This window comes from Loxodonta africana, chromosome 2 (assembly GCF_030014295.1).
Source record: "Loxodonta africana isolate mLoxAfr1 chromosome 2, mLoxAfr1.hap2, whole genome shotgun sequence".
Classification (NCBI taxonomy): Eukaryota; Metazoa; Chordata; class Mammalia; order Proboscidea; family Elephantidae; genus Loxodonta; species Loxodonta africana.
In genome coordinates this window covers 155,056,983-155,083,588 of record NC_087343.1, presented here as the reverse complement: position 1 = coordinate 155,083,588, position 26,606 = coordinate 155,056,983, and the positions used below count along the sequence as shown (strand labels likewise).

The 26,606-nt window shown below is 38.8% G+C and overlaps 1 protein-coding gene across 2 annotated transcripts in view; it reads right to left on the bottom strand.

The window, feature by feature from the left end:
- The window catches only part of NDFIP1 (Nedd4 family interacting protein 1), a 66,359-nt gene that overhangs the window by 35,631 nt on the left and 4,122 nt on the right, over positions 1–26,606 (bottom strand). For both annotated transcript variants that reach the window (XM_010591427.2, XM_064277558.1), the window contains exon 2: positions 1,002–1,089. In XM_010591427.2, the coding sequence (XP_010589729.1) occupies positions 1,002–1,089 (88 nt within the window). The remainder of the gene's footprint in view (positions 1–1,001; positions 1,090–26,606) is intronic.

Here is a 26,606-nt window from a genome sequence, read left to right as displayed (position 1 = left end):
TCTGCTCTGCAAACTTTCACATAATGCACAATAAAAATAAATAAATATAAATAAACAATAACAAGCATGAGGAATGTGCTCCTTAGAACAATCAATTAAAGGAGGCCATATGTACAACTTTTGCCCAAAAGCAAAGATGAGAATGCAAGGAGGGGCAGGGAAACTGGAGGAATGGAAACTGGGAAGGCAGAGTGAAAATGGGGAGAGTACTGGCACGTTGCGGGGTGGGGGGAGAAAAGGAAACAACCATGTCATGGAACAGTTTGTGTATGAATGGCTGAATGGGAAATTAATGTGCTATGTAAACTTTAACCTAAAGCAAAACAAAATGTTTTTTTTTTTTTTTTTTTAAAAAAAAAAGGTCCATTTGCTGAGGGAATGCTGAGCTAATGTTAAGGGTGATAGAAAACTTTGGGAACGTGTAATGGTGACGGTAGAACGACATAACGAACATACACTTAATGTCACTGAACTGTACATAAAGGAGGCCTGGTGGCGCAGTGGTTAAGGGCTCGGACGTTAACCGAAAGGTTCGTATCCACCACCCACTCTGTGGGAAAAAGATGTGGCAGTCTGCTCTGTAAAGATCACGGCCTTAGAGACCCTGTGGGCAGCTCTACTCTGTCCTTCAGGCTCGCTATGAGTTGGAATCAACACAATGGCAACAGATTGGGTTTTCTAGTTTTAAAATGTACATGTGAAGGCTGTTGAAATGACAAATGTTTGTTACCTATATATTTACCACAATTAAAAAAAAGTGTCCATTATGATAAAACTGAGCTCCATTAAAAAAAAAACAAAACTCTGAATTAGGGTTTCATCTGTTTCTTAGAACAGTACCATGAGTTTTTTTTTCACCTGAAGCTTCAGATGAACTAAAAATAAGGCTAAAAACTTGTTAAGGAAAGCTGAAGCGAAGGCACACACCAATAAACATACACCAGAAAAGTCTATAGATAGAGCATTTAAGGGTTCAGTGATCACTTCTTCAGGTTACTTACCTGCACTCTCTGCAGAGATGCTGCTGTAAGGTGGAGGAGCATCGCTTCCAGGCTGTTCAGGTGCTCCTGGCTCTTCCTCATTCTGCAACTAAATAAAAATTGCATATTAATGCAAGTAGAAAGCTATTTGGCAATGTGTTTCAAACACTTTAAAAATGTAGTAAACCCTTTAACAAAGTATCCTACTGTTAGGATTTTATACTACAGAAATAATCAGACTAAGGGTTGGGGAGGATAGGTATAAATGCTGTTGCAGCAAAAATTAGAAACAATCTAAATTCTAGTCAAAGGAAGCTTCTTAAATAAATTACAGTACCTCTTATAAAGGACTACTGAGCAACCATTCCACCTCTCATCTATCAGTTGTACTGTGGTGGCTTGCATGTTGCTGTGATGCTGGAAGCTATGCCACCAGTATTTCAAATACCAGCAGGGTCACCATGGTGGGCAGGTTTCAGTGGCACTTTCGGACTAAGACTAGGAAGAAGGATCTGGCAGGCTACTTCTGAAAAACTGGCCAATGAAAACCTTATGGATAGCAGCGGAACACTGGCTGATACAGTGCTGGAAGATGAGGCCCTCAGGTTGGATGGCACTCAAAATATGGCTAGGGAAGAGCTGCCTCCTCAAGGTAGAGCTGACCTTGATGATGTGGATGGAGTCAAACTTGTAGGACCTTCATTTACTGAATGTGGCACCACTCAAAATGAGAAGAAACAGTTGCAAACATCCATTAATAATCAGAACGTGGAATGTACAAAGTATGAATGTAGGAAAATTGGAAACTGTCAAAAATGAAATGGAACACATAATGATCAATAACCTAGGCATTAGTGAGCTGAAATAGACTGGTATTGGCCATCTTGAATCGGACAATCAGATGGTTTACTATGAGGGAATGACAAACTCAAGAGGAATAGTGTTTCATTCATCATCAAAATGAACATTTCAAGATCTATCCTGAAGTACAACACTATCAGTGACAGGATAATATCCAAACACGTACAAGGAAGACCAGTTAAATATGACTATTATTCAAATTTAAGCATAAACCACTAAAGCCAAAGATGAAGAAACTACAGATTCTCAGCAACTTCTGCAGTTTGAAATTGATCAAACATGCAATCAAGATGCATTGGTAACTACTGGTGATGGGAATGCGAAAACTGGAAAAAAAGAATGAGGATCTGTAGCTGTAAAATACGGCCTTGGTGACAGAAACGACTTCGGAGATCGCATGAGAGAATTTTGCAAGACCAATGACTTATTCATCGCAAATATCTTTTTTCAATAACATAAATGGTGACGATATGCATGGACCTCACCAAATGGAATACAAAGGAATCAAATTGACTACATCTGTGGAAAGAGGATGGAGAAGCTCAATATCATCAGTCAGAGGAAGGCCACGAGTTGACTGCAGAACAGACCATCAATTGTTCACAGGCAAGTTCAAGTTGAAGCTGAAGAAAATTAAAACAAGTCCACAAGAGCCAATGTACGAATGACCTTGAATATATCCCACCTGAATTTAGAGACCATCTCAACAATAGATTTGATGTGAACACTAATGGTGGAAGACCACACGAGTTGTGGAAGGACAACATACATGTAGAAAGCAAAAGGTCATTAAAAAGAAAGAAAAGACCAAAACAGATGCCAGAAGAGACTTTTGGTTAGCAGCTGTATAGCTCTTAGTCACTGCGGCACCAGGGCTTCCGAACAACAAGAAGCAACCATTAATAATTAAAATGAAGAACATTTGAAGACATAAAGAGATAGATGTTCATGGTGTACTGTTACATGTAAAAAGTTACTTAGAAATAATACACACCATATGATTCTACTTTTGTTTTGAAACAGACAGATTATTGACACAAAGGTCTAGAATGATATCTTAAATTCAACATGATATATCTCTAGGTCACGGGATTATAGAGAAACTTATTTACATATATATGCTTTTTGGGGGGCAATGACCATTTATCACTTAAATAATTTTTAAAGGTGGAAAATAACCTGTTAAGACAAAGACAAACATAAGGAAGCCAAGGTGTACCATTATATTCAGTTTGTGTATAGAAATTAAATCTTAAATAATTGAGGCATTTATAAAAACATAGAATTCTACCTAATTCTAACCATAACTTCCGCCAACACATCTCTCTTTCCCCTATCTCAGCAACTTTCTTGCTGGGCAAATCTTCAGTTATTGTAAATAATACACTGAAAGTATGTCTTCCTGCCATTGGTAGGTAGTCTGGAGAGTCTAATGCAAGTTATATTCACAGAAGACTCTTGATTTAATTTTCTCAGTGTGCAAATAGACTAAATTCACTGGCAAGATGAGTTGTGTAAGATAGGGAGTCAGCCTGTAAAGTAATGACAGGATATTCCTTGATGTGCCTGAGGTGGGGATCTGGTCTTGACTTCATTGGCATCATGATACATTGTGTCAACTGAGCCACTTGTAAAATGTTACTGTTAGCTGGTCAAGTCTGCCTGACTCATACCAACTCCACGTACAACAGAACAAAACGCTGCCCAGTCCTGCGCCACCCCCATGACCGGTTGAAGGTGGAGTCCTTGTGATCCACAGGATATTCATTAGCTGATTTTCCTAATAAAATCAGCATCTCTGATGTTGAACAGGGTTCGGAGGAGCTTCCAGACTGAGACACACTAGAAAGAAAGGCCTGGCGATCTACTTATGAAGACACCTCTAAAACATACTGCTACAAAGAACTCTACTTTGAATTGAGACAAAAAATGACAGAGGAAGCCTGAGGTGTCACAACATAAAGTAGAGCTCCCTAACCTGTTAAATATTAACCAACCATCTCAATCTCCAATCCCTATGTTATTCAACACCAGACCCGAACAAAACTTTTCTGATTAATACTGCAAGCTTTCAATTTCAAATCCACGAATTTCTGTGCCAAATTCTCATCAATATCTACCACCTGGGCACATTTTTGAGAACCCTAGCAATCTAATGTTAAACTTAAGGCACTCACAAAAATTACTGTATTGAAATCTCAGATGAATTTTTCTCTTAAATGATGGTTTGGACAAAATAATTAGGGTAAAGCCATATTTTCCTGGGATACCAAGTCAGTGAATTATTTAAAAAGATCCCCTGGGGCCATAGTTCACTTGGAATATTGGTTTTAACAGAGCCAGTGGTGCACTGGTTAAGAAGACCAGCTGCTAACCCAAAGGCTGGCAGTTGGGATCCACCACCTTCTCCTTGGAAACCTTATGCGGCAGTTCTACTCTGGAGCCCTGGTGGCACAGTGGTTAAAAGATTGGCTGCTAACCAAAAGGTCGGCAGTTCAAATCCACCAGCTGTTACTTGGAAGCCCTATGGAGCAGTTTTTCTCTCTCCTATACGGTCGCTATGAGTCAGGATCGACTGGACGGCAACAGGTTTGGTACCTCTATAGGGTCACTATGAGTTGGGACAGACTTGATGGCAATGGGCTTGGCCCTAGGAATCTTGAGAAAGTAGCAAGAGAACAGCAAGAACAGAAGCAAATACAAACTTTTCAAGAATGTTGCCAGTAATGTCCTTTATTTAAAACTAGTTTGGTATTTCTGATTCATTTTATATTTCCTGAGCTTAGTCAAAGTAATCATGTCACCTCGGCATAATTTAGGTTTCAGAAAGGAAGCACAACAATTCTAAGAAATAGAGACGTCCACAGAATAAAAAAAAAAAAAATTTTTTTTTTTTTTGGCCTTATATGCCAGTATCTACAAGATAGGCGCCTGTCTCCTAGCAACCTGGAGATGTGAAATTTGATCATCCCACACCACTGTAACAGATAACAGCAGAGAAATTCCGACCTTCTCAGAAATCCCCGTTTTCTTTTTGGAGAGGAAAAAAAAGACCCATTTCCAGGTGAAGGTTTTTGCTCCATTAAACTCTCACTTTTAGAATCAGGTACTAATATTATTTCTAACAGGGGAAAAAAAATACATATATATAAAAATAAATATAAATAGATATATCTCTATGATGACTGTGGGGCGCCACAAACCGGGGTGATCCCAGGACCTCACTGACCACAGGCTTCATACTCTGGCTTGCTTTTATACCACTGCTGCTAAGATTAGGCTCCATCAATGAGAAACTAATTTGCTATGTAAACGTTCACCTAAATCACAATAAAATAAAATAAAACAAAGAAAAAAAAAAAAGAACAGACACACATGGGGGAAGAAGCTATGCGAGGAACCCTCTATAGGCCAAGGAATGAATGCCAAGGAACACTTGGAGCTACTAAGGAGGAAGAACCCTCCCCTACGGCGATGCCCTGATTTGGACTGGACTTCTAGCCTTCAAAACTGTGAGACAATAAATTTCTGTTCTTTAAGGCCAAAAAAAAAAAAAAGAAAAGAAATCAGGCTCCAGCAAGAAATCTGTTTAAAATAAAATTCTACAATGGGAGAGAGGAAGGAGGGAAAGGGTGGAGAGGCAATCAGCGTCACTAAGAAGCATTTTAGTGACCACCATCTGTGTAATAACTTGTTAAACAACGGGATCCATAAAATTACATCCTTATGTACTTTGGGGGCTTCTATGGCTCGACTCAATGGCAGCAGGTTTTTTTTTTATGGCCATTAGGCTCTACCAGCCAAATAACTCAGGTAAGTACCCACTAGCAAGAGTGGAACATGCGCACTCGAAGCAGACTGAGGTTATCTATAAAGCTATATAAAATTGGTTACTTGGTTCCAAATGTATTTTTAGGTTCCCCTTTTCTGACCTCCACTATGAGTCGGAATCAACTCCACTGCAATGGATTTTTTTTTTTTTCTGTCCCTGGGAACTTGTCCTGTGCAGGTCTCCCCACCATGGCCCTGAGTCTCAGGGATCTTCAGACTCTCCTGAGACTCTCTCACAGAGAGTAAGTGTCATCATCACTTTGGGGCTGAAGCTGGAAAATGCCTAATTTCTTCTACCACCTGGGTCACTGAGTCCAACTTAGGTGTCACAGGGTTCTTGTTGCAAGGGGTACTCTAAGAGGCAGGTCTGAAAAGTGGTGGGACCCTCCATTCTCTCAGTACACTGTGCTGTTGGGCCGGGGGAGCCTAGGTTTAATTATATGACTCTGACAGACAATAAATGCTGTTAGAAACTGGATTCTTTTATGCCATACAATTAAAAAAAAAAAAATGCAGATCCCAGTTTTTACTTATCGCCAGAAAAGATCTGAACGGGATTTTTTTCCCAAATAGAAATATGCAGTTAGCTACATGCTACATAAAGTACTGGGTTTATTCACAGAGAACTACCTACCTCTCCATCGCTGAGCTAGGAATAATCCAGTCATCGGAAAATTCAGATTGCCTTTCTTTTTTGCCACACTCAGACCATGCCCTCACTTCTACTTTCTTGATTACCTGTACTCCTCTCTATACTCTGAAAAGACTCTTCCATGGCTCACCAGAACAACCCTAAAACTCTTCCATGTTCCTTCTTTAGGTACCTCACAGCCAAGAGCCCATCATGGTGCCTCTTGGCCTTGACCACCTTCAATTCTTAAAAAAAAAATTTACCTATAAATACCAGTTGCCATCAAATTGATTCAGACTCATGGCGACCCTGTGTGTGTCGGGTAAAACTGTGCTTCATATGGTTTTCAGTGGTTGATTTTTCAGAAGTAGGCTGCCTTTTAGCTACATAACAGTTTGCAGACTCTTCAATACAGATTCATATACAATTCTAGTTAAAACAGAAGTAAATTTGAATTTAACAAGTTTAAATACACTAACTCCCCTTAGGCTTAAATTCTCATCTGAGTTCCCTCCCCCTCAGGAAGGCTTTGTCAACTATCCTCCCCTTACAAAAAAAAAAAAAAAAAAACACCAAACCTGTTGCCATCAAGTCGATAACGACTCATAGCAACTCTATACTACAGGGTAGAACTGTCCTATAGGGTTTCCAAGGAGTGCCTGGTGGATGTGAACTGCCGACCTTTTGGTTAGCAGTCCTAGCTCTTAACTGCTATGCCACCAGGGTTTCCATCCTCCCCTAAGTAGCCCTAAAAACAGATCTTCAATTTAGAATGGGCGGTAGCACAACCAGGGCTAGGATCAAGGCTAAGTAAGGGGCAACATTTGCAACTGTATCAGACAGCAGTAGCTAGAGGCACTTCAAAGTTATTCTTGGAGTCTACTTACTAACGGTGAGAGGAAATAAGTGTTAAAAAATAAACAAAAAAAGTCTGCGGTCTTAAAAGCTTGTGAGCAGCCACCTAAGATACTTCACTTGTCTCACCCCTTTGCGAGCAAGGGAGAATGAAGAAAGTTAAAGACGCAAGGGAGCTAATGGACCACAAGTGCCACAGCCTCCACCAGACTGAGTCCAACACAACTAGATGGTGCCCGGCTAACATCACCAACTGCTCTAACAGGGATCACAATAAAGGGTCCCGGACAGAGCTGGACAAAAACGTAGAACAAAATTCTAATTGACACAAAAAGACTAGGCTTACTGGTCTGACATAGACTGGAGAAACCCTGAGAGTATGGCCCCCAGACACGCTTTTAGCTCAGTAATGAAGTCATTCCTGAGGTTCACCCTTCAGCCAAAAATTTGACAGGCCCATAAAACAAAATGAGACTAAAGGGGACCCACCAGCCCAGGGGCAAGGACTAGAAGGCAGGAGGGGGCAGGAATGCTGGCAACAGGGAACCCAAGGTCAAGAAGGGAGAGTGTTGACAGGTTGAGGGGTTGGGAACCAATGTCACAAAACAATATGTGAATTAATTGTTTAATGAGAAGTTAGTTTGTTCTGTAAACCTTCATCTAAAGGATAATAATAAAAAAAAGAAAAAGAAACAAAAAAAGCTATTAAATAATGAACAAGAAAACCATAAAAATGTAATACTGAACTATCTAACAAACTCATAAAGTTGCAAGTACTTGCATCACTAAAAATTTTTTTCTTGGTTGGGTCCTATTTAAACAGCCATGGAGATTCTTGTAAGTTTTAAGTCCTCTCTTTTAACTTATCAACAGTAAGTCTCAGAAATCCTGAATGAATGCCTAAACTCTAGCTTTTCAATGTTACTTACCACTTCTAATTTTAGGGTTGACTTCTAAAACTTTTATCTTAAAATGTCATTTTTTAAACCTCTCATTACCAACCCACTACTTCTGCATACTTTTTTAACTCTACTAAACGAGACAGTATAATTACCAGAAAGTAAACAAGCACATTTCTTTAGGTAAACAACCAAGTATGCTATTTTACTCTCTCCTTCAAATACAGCCAGAGAGTTTGTGAGGACTGTAAACTTTTTATTGTATATGGGATAACTGTAAGCTATTTTATTTTGACTTCACCAGATTCTTTTCAGCCAAGAACAGCTCTTTATCAAATAGCTATCAATTAGGGGCGACATTTAAAGTAAGATAAATAACTGACAAATTTTGTTTAGCATAAAAGTAACTCAACAAATGGGCAAAGGATTTGAATACACATTTCTCCTAAGAAGATATACAAATATTCAACAAGCACATGAAAAGATGCTCGACATCATTAGCTGTCGTTATTGTATGTCGAGTCAATTCCAACTCACAGCAACCCCGTGTAACAGAGCAGAACTGCCTGATAGAGTTTCCTGGCTGTACTCTTTATGGAAGCAGACCGCCAGGTCTCTTCTCCCATGGAGCGACTGATGGGTTCAAACAGCTTACCTTTTGGTTAGCAGCCAAGTGCGTAACTACTGCGCCACCAGGGCTACTTCATTAGTCATTAAAAGCTCATCACCATGGAATAGATTCTGACTCATAGTGACCCTGCAGGGCAGAGTAGAAGTACCCACAGGGTTTTCAAGGCTGTAATCTTTACAGGAGCAGAATGTCACATCTGTCTCCCATGGAGAGGCAGGTGGGTTTGAACAGCCCACCTTTCGGTTAGCAGCTGTGCACTTAGCCACTGAGTGACCAGGTCTCCTTACTCATTAGGGGAACACAAACCCAAAGCACACTGAGATACCACTTCACGCCCACTGTGATGGCTACAATCAAAATGACAGACAATAATAATTGTTGTTGAGCATGTGGAAAAACTGGAACCCTCATATGCTACTGGAGGGAATGTAAAATGGTACAAACTCTGTGGAAAACAAATTCGGCAGTTCTCAAAAAAGTTAAACATAGAGTTACCATAAACCAGTTGCCATTAAGTTGACTACAACTCATGGCACCCTCATGTGTGTCAGAGTAGATCTGTGTTCCATAAGGTTTTCAATGGCTGATTTTCTGAATCAGCCATTGGTTCCACACCATCCAGGGACTACAGACTTACTATATGATCTGACAATTCCACTCCTAGGTTCCACTCCCAAGAGAACTGAAGACATATGTTCACGCAAAAACATGTATACGAATGTTCATAGCAGCATTATTCATAATAGCAGACGTGTCCATCAGTTGATAGTAACGGGTAAATAAAATGTGGCATATACATGGAACATATCAAACAACGGAATTATTCGGCCATAAAAAGGAATGAAGTACTGAGACATGCTACATGGATGAACCTAGAAACATATGCTAAATGAAAGAAGCTAGTCACAGGAGACCACATATTGTATGATTCCATTTATACAAAATGTCCAGAATAGGCAAATCCATACAGACAGAAAGTAAATTACTAGTTGTCAGATACTGAGGGAAAAGGAAAATAGAGAGTGATAGCTAATGGGTATAGCATTTCTTTTTGGAGTGATGAAAATGTTCTGGAACTAGATAGTACACAACATTGTGAATATACTAAAAACCACTGAATTGTACACTTCAAAAGGATAAATTTTATGGTATGTTAATTATATCCCCCCTCCCCGCCAAAAAAAGGTAAGAGTACTTTCTAACTCCATAAAAGTAAGCCTCTATAATGTAAACTGTATGTAAACAAAACAAAAATTTTACTACTCCGAATCATTATCCTCTTGCTGACTTGCTGTCTATGTTCCATGACAGGAAGGGATCGGTCCTGATCGGCTCAATATCCCCAGAACTTAACACAGAACACATATCTGTGAACGGATCAAAGTAACCAAGAAAAATTACACACTGAACTGGAAACTAATCATAGTCAAAAATTCCTTAATATTCTCCTTTCCTGAAGAGAAACATATTAGGGTGAAGTGCTCAAAAGACAGCTTTGGCTAACAACTTATTTTAAGAGCCTAGGATAAACAACTGTAATTAATTGTTTTTCCTAGTCCAAGAGTTTAATAAAAGACAACTAAGAAAAAAAAAAAAAACAGCGACACTGGGTTTAGACTATCCGCAACAATATCCATCATGTCAGAAGGAAGAGATAAATACCGAAATGAAAACATAATTAAAATTTTATCAAAATTCACCAAAGCAAAGGAGAAGCAAATAATCAGAATAATGCTTTTAAAAGTCAATGTAATAACAGATTATTACGTAAAGAATAATACTCCAATAAACGCCCTTAAAAAGGTCATCAGTTTTTAAAGCTTTCTATTTGAAGAATTTTGTGGTTATCACTGCTAACACAAACAAATACAACCGATGAAGACAACTTGATTTGGAAGGAGAAAAAATTCTCTAACTCTGTATTTGGGTTAGTTGTTAGAAATGACAACAAATACCAGTAGCTATGATCACCAATTTGATGATTTTTTTTCCCTTATCTTTCTCTTTTTCACTTAAACTTCAGGTAACAAGTGAAGGCATATCATCTAGAAAGAAAAGAGGAAAGCAGGCTAGTAGTCACTCATCTCCAGCTTTCCTAAGAAGCCTAGGCACTTTGAAGAAACGCTCCTCACCCACAGAGGCACCAAGTCAGTCAACCACAGCTATGGTCATGGCATTGAGATTTTGGGTGGCACCGGAAAATTGTCATCAACCTGCCAACACCTGAGATCTGTGTCCTAGGTCAAAGGTTTTCACCACTGATGGCTCCGAGACGACATCAAGAAAATGGTTGCCACTATCTTTTAGCACATAGCTTCAGCAAAACCTACAGCGGGGAGACTTTCAGATGAATGGCAAGTCTCTGATACTTCATGATTTCATAGATTGGAGAAATTGCTCATCATTTTCAAATGAATAATAGTAAGTCTCTACGCCCCTGAACTTACTATCTTTTAAGAAGCAAATTCAAACTATTTAATGAACAACACATGTCCACAGGAACCAACTCTTTTCTACTTACTGGTTCCATAAGACAACTTAGACTTGGTGTATAGCTCCAGGGCCTACCTGGATAATTGATTAAAAGTCCTAAGCAAAGACAAGTATAAAATGGTACCAAGTACTGGCTTGTTCCCCTTGACTTTGACAGATAGGATGAAATAAACTATTCTTTCTTCATTATAGAGTAAACAATATAAAAATAGTGGCTAGACCAATTTTAATTTTTTTTTTATATAAAATCTATTTCATAATTTAAATGTAAAGGTGATAAATACATTTTGTGTTTTTAAAAAATCTATGTATAGTTTTAATCTAAGATATATTAATTACTCCCAATTATTCACCATTTAAAGTAATACATTAAGCAACTCTTTCTGGAAAAAAGAGAATTGTCACAACAGACACGGACTAAAACTGGTATCTATTAAGGATTCTTTTACATCTCAAGAACAATTTTTAAAATTCATTTGTTCTTATTTATAAACTCTCAATAGAGCTGATAGGATTCTGGACTTGGTATTCCTAGCTTCCATTAAGATTTTATACACATACATGTACACATAAACACACACACGCACATACTAAAATCTATATGTTTAGGGGATAGGTATACGTATATGGGAGCCCTGGTGGCACAGTGGTTAAGCACTTGGCTGCTAACCAAAGGGTCTCTGGTTCAAGCCCACCAGTTGCTCTGAGGGAGAAAGATGTGGCAGTCTGCTTCCATAAAGATTATTGCCTTGGAAATCTTGCAGGGGAGGTTCTTTTCTGTCCTATAGGGTCGCTATGAATTGGAATTAACTCAACAGAATCAACCTCACTGGGGTTGGTATTCGTATATCCTAAAATCCTAACTTGTAAAAACAAATTACATAATATAAAATTACAAAAGAAGTCAACCCTTTTAAGTCAATCCAACGCAAAAGTATTTTGTTAAATAACCACAAGCCCATGTAGGAATACATCTCCGAAACACACATGTACTGCACAAAGCCTACTAAAAATGCAAATGCTATTAATGTAGATATCTAACCTACAGAAGTACAATCAGATGTGAAGTGTTTCTGTTCAAGCTTTCCATTCTCTCCGTTGCCTTTTCTTCTGCCACAAGCCTACGCCATCTTCTTTGTAGATAGTCAGAAGTTTAAACATTTCATTCAGTGCAAAATTTTACCAGGCACTACTATATGCCAAGATCACACCAATTTTTGACTATTTTGCCTCCCCTCCCCTCACTGGGGAAACCCTGGTGACGCAGCGGTTAAGGGCTACACCTCCTAACCAGAAGGTCAGCAGTTCAAATCCACCAGGCGCCCCCCACTGGATGTCCCTAAAAGAACACCTCCATTTTTTAATTTAATGTACTATAAAATCTGGTTACTTTAAGTCATAATAATAATAGTAAGATTGATAATTTTAGGGATTAAAGGTTAATTCAATGAAGTTTTTGCTAAACAATACGTACAATTATTAACCTCAATATCTGTCATCAAGGACAAAATACTTTTTTCATTAAATCTATTGCTAGAGGCACTATTTCTATTTCAATATACAATACCAAAAGGGAAGTAGTTTTTTAGGTACAGTAACTAGTTTCTTTTGGGCTCTACTCTTATGTCAATGTTCAATGTTTTTGTCAGTAAGTTCCTCTTGAAATAGAACATGTTCATCTTACTGTTCTTCAAAAGTGGAATATAATTTCTTCCTTTATGGTTAGCTTTTTTGTGTTCAAGGACAAGAACAAGTTCACTCACGTTAAGAGAATGAAAAGATAACCCAAAGATTGTGAGAAGATATATTTTTTTCAGACAAAGGACCTGTATTTTCAGACAAGGGAACATCGGACCTGTATAAAATAACGAAAGCTCTCAAACACTGCTAGTGGGAATACAGATTTGTATAATCATTTTAGAAAATGTTTGGCAATAACTACTGAAGCTGAACATATACATCCCCTATGACCCAGCAATTCCACTCCAAGTTATAGATTCAACAGAAATACTTACATATGTTCACCAAAAGACACGCACAGATGTTCAAAGCAACACTACTCATTATAGCCCTAAATTGGAAACCACTCCAATGCTCATCAGTAGTAGAATGGATAACTAAATTGTGGTATATTCACACAATGGAATACTGTGCAGCTGTGTGTGAACAAATAAATGATAACACCATACAACATGGGTGCATCTCAAAATGTTAAACAAAACAAGTCAGACAAAAAAAGAATACTTACTGTGTGATTACACTTATATCTAAAGATCAAAAGCAGGCATAGACCCCAGTAAAACCCAAAACACCAAACCCATTGCTATCAAGTAGACTCCAACTCATAGCAACCCTATAGGAAGGACAGAGTAGAATTGTCCCATAGGGTTTCCAAGGAGTGGCTGCCAACCTTTTAGTTAGCAGCCGAGCTCTTAACCACTGTGCCACCAGGGTCCCAGATGCGAGCTAAGTGGGAGATAAATAGAAGGATACTTGAAGGTGCTGGTGATGCTTTGTTGCTTGATCTAGGAACCAGTTAAATGTGTGTGTTCAGTTTGTGAAAATTCACTGAGCTGTGTGCATTAATGATTTGTGCACGTTTCTATATGCAAATCCTATTCCACTAACAAACTCAGAAAGTGGAAAAAGGAGACTGCCAGGGAATTAGCAATCTAGACTGAGCGCTCTCTGACAATTGAGACCTTTGCAGGGTTGAGCTGTATTCACCCCAGCACTTAATACAGTAACTGACACATCACTGATACGTTATTAACGCGTGCCGGGTAAAGCAGGCATGGAGGCAGAGCTCTAGCAGAAAACTACTGGAAGAAACGGCAGTTAGTCTTAATGCCATCTCATTTACCAGTTCACATTCACCTAAAACATTCCTAAAAAAAAAAAAGCATTCCTAGTACCTTACAAATCATAGAGTAAATTTACAGGCCAGTCACGCAGCCATTCACAGGTGGCTGCAGGAACTGTGGAAGTGATGATGGCTCCGTGCCTGATCAGCAGCAGGTGTGGCATCGCCTTCACTACTTAGCAGGAGGAGCCCATTAAAAATGGAAAGGACAGAGGAGAAACAAGGCTTTACCAAGCCAAGGCAATAGCAGCTCCTTCTTACTGATAAGTCGAAAAGCAAGGATATGTGAGAGAAAAAAGCTTTCAAAACTTGCTGGGTGGTAAGCTGACAGGTGTTTGATTTATTATCGTGCTTCATAAGGTAGATATACATTACATATATCTTTTTTGTGAGTATCAAATATTTCACAATAAAAATGAAAGAAGCACTACGATTCCATAGTTAACAATTTTAAAAAGAAATGGTAACAACAGTCTAAGAAACACAAAGGGAAAACAGACATCCCTAACCTTAATCTCTTTAGAAATAAAAAAATTTTAACATGTACTATTTGATCTACAACACCTAGCATAACATACTGGGTCCAAACAGGTGTTCAGTAGGTGTTGATGGAACACATGAAGGAAAACTAGTATTTGGATCGCACTAATTCCTAGAATGCCTCATCTAAAACCAAATGGCATATCCAAAAAGTGGGATGAATGTTGTTGATTTCTGACCCACAGCAACCCCATGTGACAGAAGAGAACTGCCTCACCAGGTTTTCTAGGCTGTAACCTTCACGGGAGCAGATCCCCCGGTCGTCACCAACCTTTCAGTTAGCAGCCAAGCACTTAACCATTGCGCCACCACAGCTTCTTAAAAAGTGGGATATTCTACGTTAAAAAGACAGTGGCAGAGCCATGCCTACAACCCAGGGGTATACTGCTTGGTTCTGCCAGCCTCCATAAGGTTCCATGACTCTCTCAGTGATGTTCCAAAAGCTATGCTTGCTTGTTAGTCCTGGAATAGAACATAATCAGGCAGAGAATACACATGGAAAAAGGTATTCTATTCAAGAGGGTCTTCTCTGATTCAGGTCTAGTCATGAGGTTCCCTTTTCCTGAGAGAGCAATGGAGACATCCAAGAGATGGATACATCCTGTATTTAATGCCTTTTCCTCCACCTCATAATCACAGAATGTTCGATCCTGCAATGTGTTCAGCTGCTAGATTAATTTAACACCACTCAATAAATGTGTGAGGTTTTGACTCATATGGGGCTAAGGATACAATATTGAACTTGGCTGGAGTTTCTGACCTGAAGTTTAGCAAATAAGACAATCAAAGAAGTAATTGCAGTGATAACATTCCAGTTAAAGAAAAGATTAAATGCACACACATTTACCTCTTATCCCTTCCAAAACACTTTAAAAAGTAAATATAAGTAGTTTTGTTAGTTTTAAGGCAAAAATCTACAAAGACAAGTAATAGGAGAGGAAGCAGCAATAAAATCCTAGAAGCTGGAAGCAGGATGAGAAGTGGTAACTTAGCAGATCGAAGAAAGCTAAATCCTAAACCAGAAGGCAGAAAAGCAACATGCCTTCAGTACACCTGCAAAAGACTCAAGAAATCCATGGCACCAGGTACCAGGGGAAGCAGGGGTGAAAATGAGATTCAAAAACAGGAAGAGAGTCTGGAGAAAGCAGTTAAACACACATACCTCCCAGGATCTCCATAAGAAGACTAGAGGCTTATTCACTTGAGAGAGTAAAGCTTTGGGCTGGGGACACCAGTGTTGAGGCGAAAGAGTGCATACCAGAAAATGGGTGATTAAGTAAAGCGATTATGCTCAATGTTGAGCTATCCCAGAATACTAGCAACCAGGTCAATTCTCTGGGGAAACTGGCCAGCCCAAGAGAAAAGACCTAAAAGACTGATACCCAATAAATCAGCCTAGTCAGGTTACCCTCTGGTACAGGCCACATCAACAAGCTCCACCAAGCATACTGAGCTTTCAAAGTGCTTCACTTGATCATGAATTCTTAATCAAGCCGGCAAGGATCACTGGGCATCTGAGGAAAGCTTCTAATGTAAAAAAAATATGACCAAATCAAAGAGAAAAGGCCATCATGGAAGAAACAACTATGCAAGATGAAGAACTCTTAAAAAAAAAAAAAATCTCATAATCTCAGAGAGATAAGAGAAGAAATAAGAACCATTCAACAAGGGCAGTGTGCTATCAAAAAAAAAAAAAAAGAGAGAAAGAGAGAGGAACAATTACAAGAGTTTTTGAAAATTAAATATGACAGCAGAAATTAAAAATTTATCAAAGAATTAGAAGATGAAATTAAGACAATCTCATAGAAAGCAGAGAAAAAGACACAGGTAGAAAATATGAAAAGACGTAAGAAAAATATTTTTAAAGAATCGGCATAAGTGTTCAAGATCCAAATAAATCCAGAGAAGAAAAAAACAAAGAAAAATAAATGCGTCTTTAAATTTCCCAGAACTACAGAACATGAGTTTCCAGGCCGAAAGGCCGACTGGGTGCCTGACACATGGATGAAAATAGATCCACACCAAGGTAGAACATAGTGAAATTTCAGAACACTGGAGATAAAGAGAAGCTCCTAAGAGCTTTGAGAGAGAGAGAAAGTAGGCCACATATAAAGAATCAGACATCAGAATGGCTTCAGGCTTCCTAATAGAAACACTGGCACCTAAACGCAATGGAGCATACGCCTTCAAAATTCTAAGGGAAAATGTTTACAACCCAGAAGGCTAATCAAATGTGCAGGTAGAAAAAATAATTTTAGATATGCAAAGTCTAAAACAAAAAAAAAAGTTAGCCCACTATGCATTCTTCTTAGAAAGCTAGTGAAGGTTGTACTCCATGAAAATGAGGCAGTAAACCAAGCAGAGGCCCCTAAGTGGCACAAACAGTTTGCACTCAAATGCTAACCTAAAGGTTGGTGGTTTAAACCCGCCCAGCGGTATTGTGGAAGAAAAGGCCTGGCAATCTGTTCTATTACGATTACAGCCAAGAAAACCCTATGGAGCAGTTCTACTCTGTAACACAACAACAAACCAAGAAAGGAAGCTACAAATCAAGGAAACGGGGCCTGAGTAAAAACACTGGGAATGGCTAAAATGACAACATTTGGGCTATATATATTTTGTTGTTGGGTGCCGTCAAGTCAATTCTGACTCATACTGACCCCATGTGATGAGGCAGAACTCCCCCATAGGGTTTCTTTGGCTGTAACCTTACTGAAGCAGATCACCAGGTCTTCCTCCCACAGAGTCACTAGGTGCATTCGAACCACCAACCTTTCAGTTAGCAGCCGTGCACCTAACCATTGCGCCACTAGGACTCCTCATATATATTTTACTGCAATAGAAGTTAAAAAAAGACTGAAAAAATAAATCCCAGGATGACAACTCAACAGCAAGCCTTGAAAGCAACCTTCTTGAAACAGGTCAGAAGGACAGGAAAAGATTCTGTAAGAAAATGAAATTGATACAATAATTAATGTCTTTAAACATCTTAAAATAATAATTAAGATAATTAGGAGAGATAAACAAATGCATAGAGACCAAAGCTTATTACTGGGTGGGTGGGAGGGAGAAATGGGGGACTACCGCTTAAGGGGTACTGAGTTTCTGTCAAGGGTGATAAAAAAAATTTAGAAGTCAATATTGGTCATGGTTGCACAATACAATGAATAGAATTAAAGTCACTGATATGGCAAATCTATTTTTATATATATTCTACCACAATAAAAAAAATTATTAGGTGAGCATCTGAGGATGAATTAGTAGCATTAGTAAATCTAGGATATTGTGGGTTGAACTATGTTCTCAAAAAAAGATACATTGAAGTTCTAACCCCTAGTACCTGTGAACGTGACCTGATTGGAAGTAAGGCCTTTATAGATGTAATCAAGTTAAAATAAGGTCATACTAGGTCAGTTACCCACTTACCCACTGCGGTCGAGTCGATTCCGACTCATAGCGACCCTGTAGGACAGAGTGAAACTGCCCCGTAGAGTTTCCAAGGAGTGCCTGGCGGATTTGAACTGCTGACCTCTTGGTTAGCAGCTGTAGCACTTCACCACTACGCCACCAGGGTTTCCTACTTGATTAGGGTGGGCCCTAAATCCAACGACTGGTGTCCTCATAAGCAGAGATCTGGAGACACACAGATACAGAGACTGAAGTGATGCAGCTACAAGCCAAAGAATGCCAGCAACCATCAGAGGCTAGAAGAGACAAGGAAACATTCTTCCCTAGAACCAGAGAAAGCATGGCTCTGCTGACACTTTGATTTCAGACTTCTAGCCTCCTAGAATTGTGAGAGAATAAATTTCTGTTGTTTTAAGCCAAGTTTGTGGTACTTTGTTATGACAGCCCTAGGAAACTAATGCAGATATGTACGTAGAAAACTAAGCAAACAACGAAATAATAATTATTATTAACTTTAGGGAAAATAAAGTGCTATTCAGGCAAGGAAAAGTAATCACAGTATAATACATGTCTCAGCTATGAAAAGAGTTTATTATTGTCAATTACTGCAGATGCTAAATACTGATCTAACCACATTATGGCTATAACTAAATAAGGAAAATAAGGGACAGGAAGTGTGAGTATACTCAGTTGTGGGAGGGTGGTAAAGGAAACTTAAATCCTTATTTCCCATGGTGGGAAGTCAATTTAAAAAAATGCTGAAAACTGTGCCTCCTTAAAAAGCTAGAAATAGAAATACCATATGATCCAGCAATCCCACTCCTAGCGATATATCCTAGAGAAATAAAAGCTATCACATGAATACATATATGCACACCCATAATCACCGCATCACTGTTCACAATAGCAAAAAGATGGGAACAACCTAAGTGCCCATCAACAGTTGAATGAATAAACAAATTATGGTACATATACACAATGGAATACTACCCAACAATAAAGAACAGTGATGAATCTGTGAAACATCTCACAACATGGATGAATCTCGAAGGCGTTATGCTGAGTGAACTAAGTCTATCACAAAAGGACAAATATTGTTATGAGATCACTATCATAAAAGCTGAAGAAGAAGTTTACACACAGAAAAAAACAATCTTTGATGGTTACGAGGGGGATGGGGAAATCACGAACTACTGTTAACTTTGGTGACAGGAAAGACACACGATACAGGGGAAGTCAGCACAACTTGACCAAGGGAAAGCTATAGAAGCTTCCTAGACACATCCAAACACCTTGAGGGACGGAGTTACTGGGACTGAGGGCTGGGGACCAAGGTCTCAAGGAACATCTAGGTCATTTGGCATAACAAAGTTCATAAAGAAAATGTTCTACATCCAGCTTTGGCGAATAGTGTCTAGGGTCTAAAAAGCTTGCAAGCGGCCATCTAAAATACATATATTGGGCCCGTCATGTTTGGCGCAAAGGAGAATGAAGAAAACCAGAGACACTAGGAAAATATCAGCCCAGAGAGCTAACTGAACGTGTAAACCACAGTTTCCACCAGCCTAAGCCCGGAAGAACTACACAGTGCCAAGTTACCACCATTACAATAAAGGGCTCTGTACAGAGCAGGTGATAAATGTAGAACAAAATACAAATTCACAAAAAAATACCAGACTTACTCGTCTGACAGGGACCGGAGAAACCCCTGAGACTATGGCCCCCGTATACCCTGTTAACTCAGAACTGAAGCCACTCCTGAAGTCCACCTTTCGACCAAAGGTTAGACAGGCCTATAAAACAAGCAATAACACACATGAGGAACATACTTCTCAGTTCAATCAAGTATACAAGACCAAATGGGGAACACCTGCCCAAAGCAAAGACGAGAGGGCAAGAAGGGACAGGAACCCTGGATGAATGAACACGGGGAACCAAGGTGTAAAGGGAAAGAGACAGAGTGCTCACACACTGCAGGGATCACAACTGATATCACAAAACAATTTGTGTATAAACTTTTTAACGAGAAACTACTTTGTGCTGTAAACTTTCACCTAAAACACAATAAAAAAATTTTTTTTAAATACTGAAAACTAACAAAATCAAGAAGTACACACTATAAGTGTTATTTAGCTGCCAAAACCAAAAAAACCAAACCCAGTGCCGTTGAGTCGATTCTGACTCATAGCAACCCTAGAGGACAGAGTAGAACTGCCCCATAGTTTCCAAGGGGTGCTTGGCAGATTCAAACTGTTGACCCTTTGGTTAGCAGCTGTAGCACTTAACCACTACTCTGCCAGGGTTTCCATTATTTAGCTACAGGGATACCAAAATAACTTAAAAAAAAAAAAAAAACAGTTACAAGAGCCAAAGGGCAAGCAAGTACTGAACTGCTGCGTTTAGTAATAATGCTAATACATCTGACTACCTATGGACATGTGTAACTTTGATATAAGTCAACTTTGAATCCAAACTATCCTGAGGTCACCTTTTAGCTAAATAACAGACTGGCTCATAAAATAAAGGATATTATCAATGAGTACTAAGAACCTTTAAAAAAAATCATCTGTATGAGACCAAACGGTCAATGATTACTTTAAAACAAAGATGAAAGGGTAAGGGGACAGGGAAACCAGATTACTGGAACATCCAGAAGAGGTTTAATGACAATGTTAACACATTGTGGAAAATGTAACCAATGTCTCTGAATGATCCCTGTAGGATTGTTAAATGGAAACCTAATCTGCTGTGTCAACTTTCACTGAAAACACAATAAAACAGTATTTTAAAAAATAATACTAGAAATAAAAGAGCTTCTTTTAAAAAATAAAGGCTAAGAACACTTTAAAAATTCCTGTTTTCTTGCCTTTAAAAGACTGATTAATTTTCCTGATTTTGAAAAGTATTATTAATTTTTGCCATCATACACAATGTTTATTTGAAGCTGACCAGAAGGTAAAGACTTACAAACAGAATATTTTAACAACTCCAAAATTACAAAACAGCATACTACACTTATCACTGCCTCATTCTTTTAAAATATACTAAACAGGTATTTTACATATATTTTTTAACCATACACAATTTTTTTTAACTTTTGGCATATATATAGTTACCCATTTATATTTTACTGACTTCACTTTAAAAAATAATTTTTAATCAAGAAAGAAATTTGCTAGCTCATGGGTATAATGCTGTCCCTTTGGGTTAAAACTACCAACTTCTACCAACCAAAACAATTATAAAGCTGGTAGTCCAGCTACCTCATCGCAAAAAAAAAAAAAATGAGGATAACCTCATAGCTATCTACTTCATGTCAGAAGCTGGACCGTTTACTAATCAAAATGTTTTAATAAAGTCCTTTTATGTTCTCCTGAATTTGCCCCTACTTAAAAAAAAAAAAAAAAGTTTTTTTTTTTTAGACATGGGCCAAGGTGAGCCTGCCAGATGCTAAGTCTATCTTATAAGCTTAAAAATCTGCTCATTACTACAGTTGCGTGAAAAGTTTGAATGCTACAAACATAAGGCTCCTAAAACGAAAGGCTCCTAAGTCTGAGAACACTGTATTCCTGATTCCCTAGTCTACCAAACTTCACCTCAGGGCACGAGGACACAGGAAACAGCAAAATGAACAATGAACTCTACCAAGTATCGTAGTGTTCAAAGGGACTTGCGTTTTACCTGCAGTGCTTTCAATTTTTACAGGTTTGTAATCAAGATTTTAATGTTTACAGTGAATCTGGATAACATATAAGGGTGTTATTTTATACTATTCTTGCAGCTTTCTGTAAGTTTGAAAGTACTGCCAAATAATAGTTTTTTTTTAGGATTAAAATAATTATTAATAGAAAATTTGGAAAATTAAAAGGCAGGGAAATCACTCCTACCTTTTTTAAAAAGTATTGTTTATAAAAAGAAGGAAAAAAAAGACTATACATGTGTCAAAACCTATAGAACTTTATGGCACAGAGAGTGAACCGCAATATATACAAATTAAAAAAAAACATTTAGGAGGTTGGAGGATCAAGGATAGAATGCAGAACATGACAAAACAATCTAACTCATATAAAGGTATGAAACAATCTCAATGAAGGGGGGGGAGGTGCTGACCTAAGTAACTTTGGAAATGAGTGGAGTCTATGAAGATAAAGGCAAAAGAAACTACATAAACATCTGTACTCCAGTTGATAAAATTGTTTTCTGTGGGGGTATGGTTAACACTTCTGATACTGTGTGGTACAATAAATTACTTTATATGGCCCTTCTAGCCATAGTCTTTGTGACTCATACACAGTGACCGAGTAGGACCATGCAAATATGGTATATAGAACTCTAAGGAAGGGATTGGTCAGTTTTGCCAATCCGCTAGGCTTAAAATGAGCCAAATCAGAGGCGAGAGGAGAGGATCTCATCACCACCAAGAAAGAAGAGCCAGGAGTGGAGCTGTAATACGGAAGACAGAAGGAGAACTGTAACACCGGAGATGTCAAGAAGCAGCAGCAGAGGAAAAGGCAGCAGCAGAAGCAGGAGACCTGGCAGGAGGCTTCCTGGCCCACAGAGCAAGAAAGCTGAGCACGTTCAGGCAGGAAGCTTGCTGGCAGAGTAGTGTGCCTCCAGGCATTTGGTGAAGCTAGGTTTGCCAACCCACAGAGCTAGAGCTGTGCACCTTCAGGCCGAGGCTTACTGGTGGAGTAGGGTGCCTCTGGGCACTTATTGGCAGAGTTAAAGAGCTTTGTAACACTCGTCTGAGCAGGGCAGAGGCTAGGCTGAAGGGCCAAGGATGAGGGAGAGAGCTGCCTGTGGGCACAGCTGAGAAGAGGCTGTCCTGATTAAAGAACTATATCCTGAGTGTTCCTGAGCCTGAATTGTAACTGTTACTTCCCTAATAAACCCCATAATCGTGAGTATTATCTGTGAGTTCCATGCGGTCGCTGCAACGAATTATCGAACCTAGCAAAGAAGTAGAGCGCCGTGGGAGGGCTGGTTGGCGTCAGAAGTGGTAAAAAGGGCTGGTGAGAGCTTTAAAAAAAAAAAAAAAGCAAAGAAGAGTTCAAAGTTTATTAGTGGTTACAAGGGTCGGGGCGGGGGGAGAAAGAGGGAGCTACTGTTGCTTAGGGAGCACTGAACTGCTAAGGGCGACGGAAAAATTGGGGAACAGTGATGGTGGATGTACGACATGATCAAAGTTATTAACGTCACTGAATTGTACCTGTAAAAAATGTTGAAATGGCAAATGTTTTGTTATAAATATACTTAGCACAATTTTTTTAAAAAAGTGAAGGAAATGTAAGAAAAAAGCCAAAAGAAAGCATACCGAATTTGAAGAGCAGTTACACCCCTGTGGAGGAAATGGAAATCAGGTTTTTTCCTTTACAAAGTTACTGCTTGGATCTAGCATGTGCACATAATGTATCCATGTACTACTGTACAACAAGAAAAGTTTAATTTTAAATGATACATTCAATCATTGAATGATAAAATGAAACTGTGATTAAACAGAAGTGTAAACACTTATATTTCCATTCATAATATACCCAATCTCCAGAAAGACCTCCAAATTACATTCACACCTCTGATTATGGTTACTAACTGAAGATAAGCAGTCAAGGATTACGCTAAACTGGTAGGTGGGTGAGGGGAAAAAGAAATATACATGTGAAAAGAACTGCCTTAATCAATAAGTAAATATTTTACTAGAAATGTCCTTAAGCTTGATTAGTATTTAAAACTTGATTTAGTATTTAGGGCTTTTTTAAAATATATGTACTGCATTGGGCAAATCTGCTGCAGAAGATGTCTTTCAAGTGTTAAAAAGCAAAGATGTCACTTTGAGGACTAAGGTGCACCTGACCCAGGCCATGGTGTTCTCAATCGCCTCATATGCATGTGAAACCTGGACAATGAATAAGGACAACCGAAGAAGATCTGATGCCTTTGAGTTATGGTGTCGGCAAAGAATACTGAATAAATGTATCATGGACTGCCAGAAGAATGAACAAATCTGTCTTGGAAGAAATACAGCCAGAATGCTTCTTAGAAGCTAGGATGGTGAGGCTTAAGTATTTTGGACATGTTATTTAGAAGGACATCATGCTGGGTAAAGTAGAGGGTCAACAAAAAAGAAGACCCTCAACAAGAGAGATTAATACAGTGGCTGAAACGATGGGCTCGAGCATAGCAATGACTGTGAGGATGGTGCAGGTCTGGGCAGTGTTTCATTCTGTTGTACATAGGTTCGCTATGAGTTGGAACCAACTTGATGGCACCTAACAGCAACAACATGTTATTCAGAGAAATAATGAGCCAGCCTAATTGTAAAGCAGGATGTGCTAAGTGATGTCTGATAAACCCTACTTTATTACTACATTTAGCGAAGGGCAAGAACTCATCCTGTACTTTTACCTAGGCAGCCAATGGAACCAACTACAATTGGAAAAAAACGTAAAGCCCAGTAAATTTAATATATAATGGTTACCAGTTGTCTGGCTTACTGCCAAAAATAACTTGAGAATAAACATGAGACCATCAAGCTGTTTTCAGCATTAATCTCTAGTTAAAGTGTTAAAAATTGCTTATTTAAATAAGCATCAGCTACTACTATAAGAATATGTTTCCACTAAGCAATTGTACTTATTCAAATATAAGAAAAAATTATTAAGAAGACAAAATAATTATTTTAAAGCCCTAAGAACAAATAAATCTGAGGCTGTCACCTGAATTTATTTCTTCAAGCTTTCCTTTTTTTTTATTAATACAAAGTCAAAATAGGATTTGTATTTAATATTTATAATATACTGTAATCTCAAGTAATGGAATATAATTAGTGTCTAGGATAAAGTGACGAAGTTATCTGCAGGCGAACCAGTGGGTGGCATCGCCTCAGAGTACGACTCACTAGAGCAGCGCAACTGGGCCTTGGTTTCTGCCAGACCAGGGAGTTGTGCCTTGTTTGCGCCACACAGATGGAAGGATTTAGCCAATTAAATCTCCTCTAACAAGGGGTCACCAGCGGGGCCAGCAAGAAATTAAGAATGGATAAACAGGAACCTACCATTGCTACAAAAACAACACAAAGCACGTAGCTTACCAGAGTGAGTCAAATCAAATACAAAGAACAATCACAAATCCTGTCTCCATATCGTTAATAAATTACTAGTGCCTTATAATATACATTATTCCTCATGTGATAATGTGTTTAAAATACAATACCATTTATTGTTTAAAGGTACACCCAAAAATATTTACAGATAAAATGATACGATTTCTAGGATTTGCGCAAAATAATGGTGGAGAGCATAAATGAAACAAGGCTGGCCAGCCTTAATGGCTGCTTAAGCTGGATGATGGGTGCTATCATGAATTGAATTGTACTACCCCAAAATATTTGTCATCTTGGCTAGGCTAGGATACTCAGTATTGTGTGACTGTCCTCCATTTTGTGATCTGCTATAAATCCCAATTCCTACCTGTGGTTAATAAAGCAAGATTAGGTCATGTCAAGCAGGATTAGGGTGGGATGCAACACCCTTACTCAGGTCACAGCCCTGATCTGATGTAAAGGGAGTTCCCCTGGGGTGTGGCCTGAGTCACGTTTTATCTTACAAGAGATAAAAGGAGAGAGAAGCTGGCAGAGAGAAAGGGACCTGACCACCACCAAGAAAGAAAAGCTAGAAGCAAAGTACATCCTTTGGACCTAGGGAACCTGTGCTGAGAACCTCCTAGACCCAGGGGAAGACTGATGGCCAGACACATGTAGATCTCCAATGAATGCTGGGCCCACAGATGTTGAAAAGAGACAAGGACCTTCCCCTGGGCCAACAGGGAGAGAAAGCCTTCACCTAGAGCTGACGCCCTGAATTCAGACTTCTGGCCTCCTAAACTGTGAGAGAAAAAATTTGTTTGTTAAAGCCAGTCATTTGTGGTATTTCTATTACAACTAAGGTGCATAAGGTTTATTGTACTACTCTATTTTTGTTTATGTTTGAAATTTCCATAATAAAAAGTTGGAAATGCAAATAAATGTCATTAAGAAATAAATTCTACCCATCTTCCAATACTTTCTAAAAGTTTTCTTTGGTCAGTGACAACGTGGACCACAAATATAGCAAAATAAACTAAAAATCTGGACACCACATTTTAAGGGGCATTCTATGATATAATTATAATGACTTCTGACACTATTTGCGCCCTTCCCCAGGATGGTGACTTCGTCTAACACTTTAACATCATGAATGTGGTTTGGAATGCCAGAGATGAAATTCTTTCCCCAATTTATCAAAAAGTTCTCTACGATCCTGAGAGAACTTATCCAAGGTGTCATTCCCAATAGCTCTCCTACAAGGCCAGCAGGCTATACTACAAACTTACTGTCTTAGTCAAAGTTGATGGCTTTAACAAAGAGAAGTTTATTTCCTCACACTAAGGTGGGCTCAAAGTCCAAATTCAGGGCACCAGCTCCAGGGAAGGCTTTCTTTCTCTGTTGGCCTTCTCATCAATGTTCCCCTGGACTAGGAGCTTCTCCATGCAGGGACCCCAGGTCCAAAGGACACGCTCTGCTCCTGTCACTGTTTTTTTGGTGGTATGAGGTCCCTCTGTCTCTCTGCTCGCTTTTCTC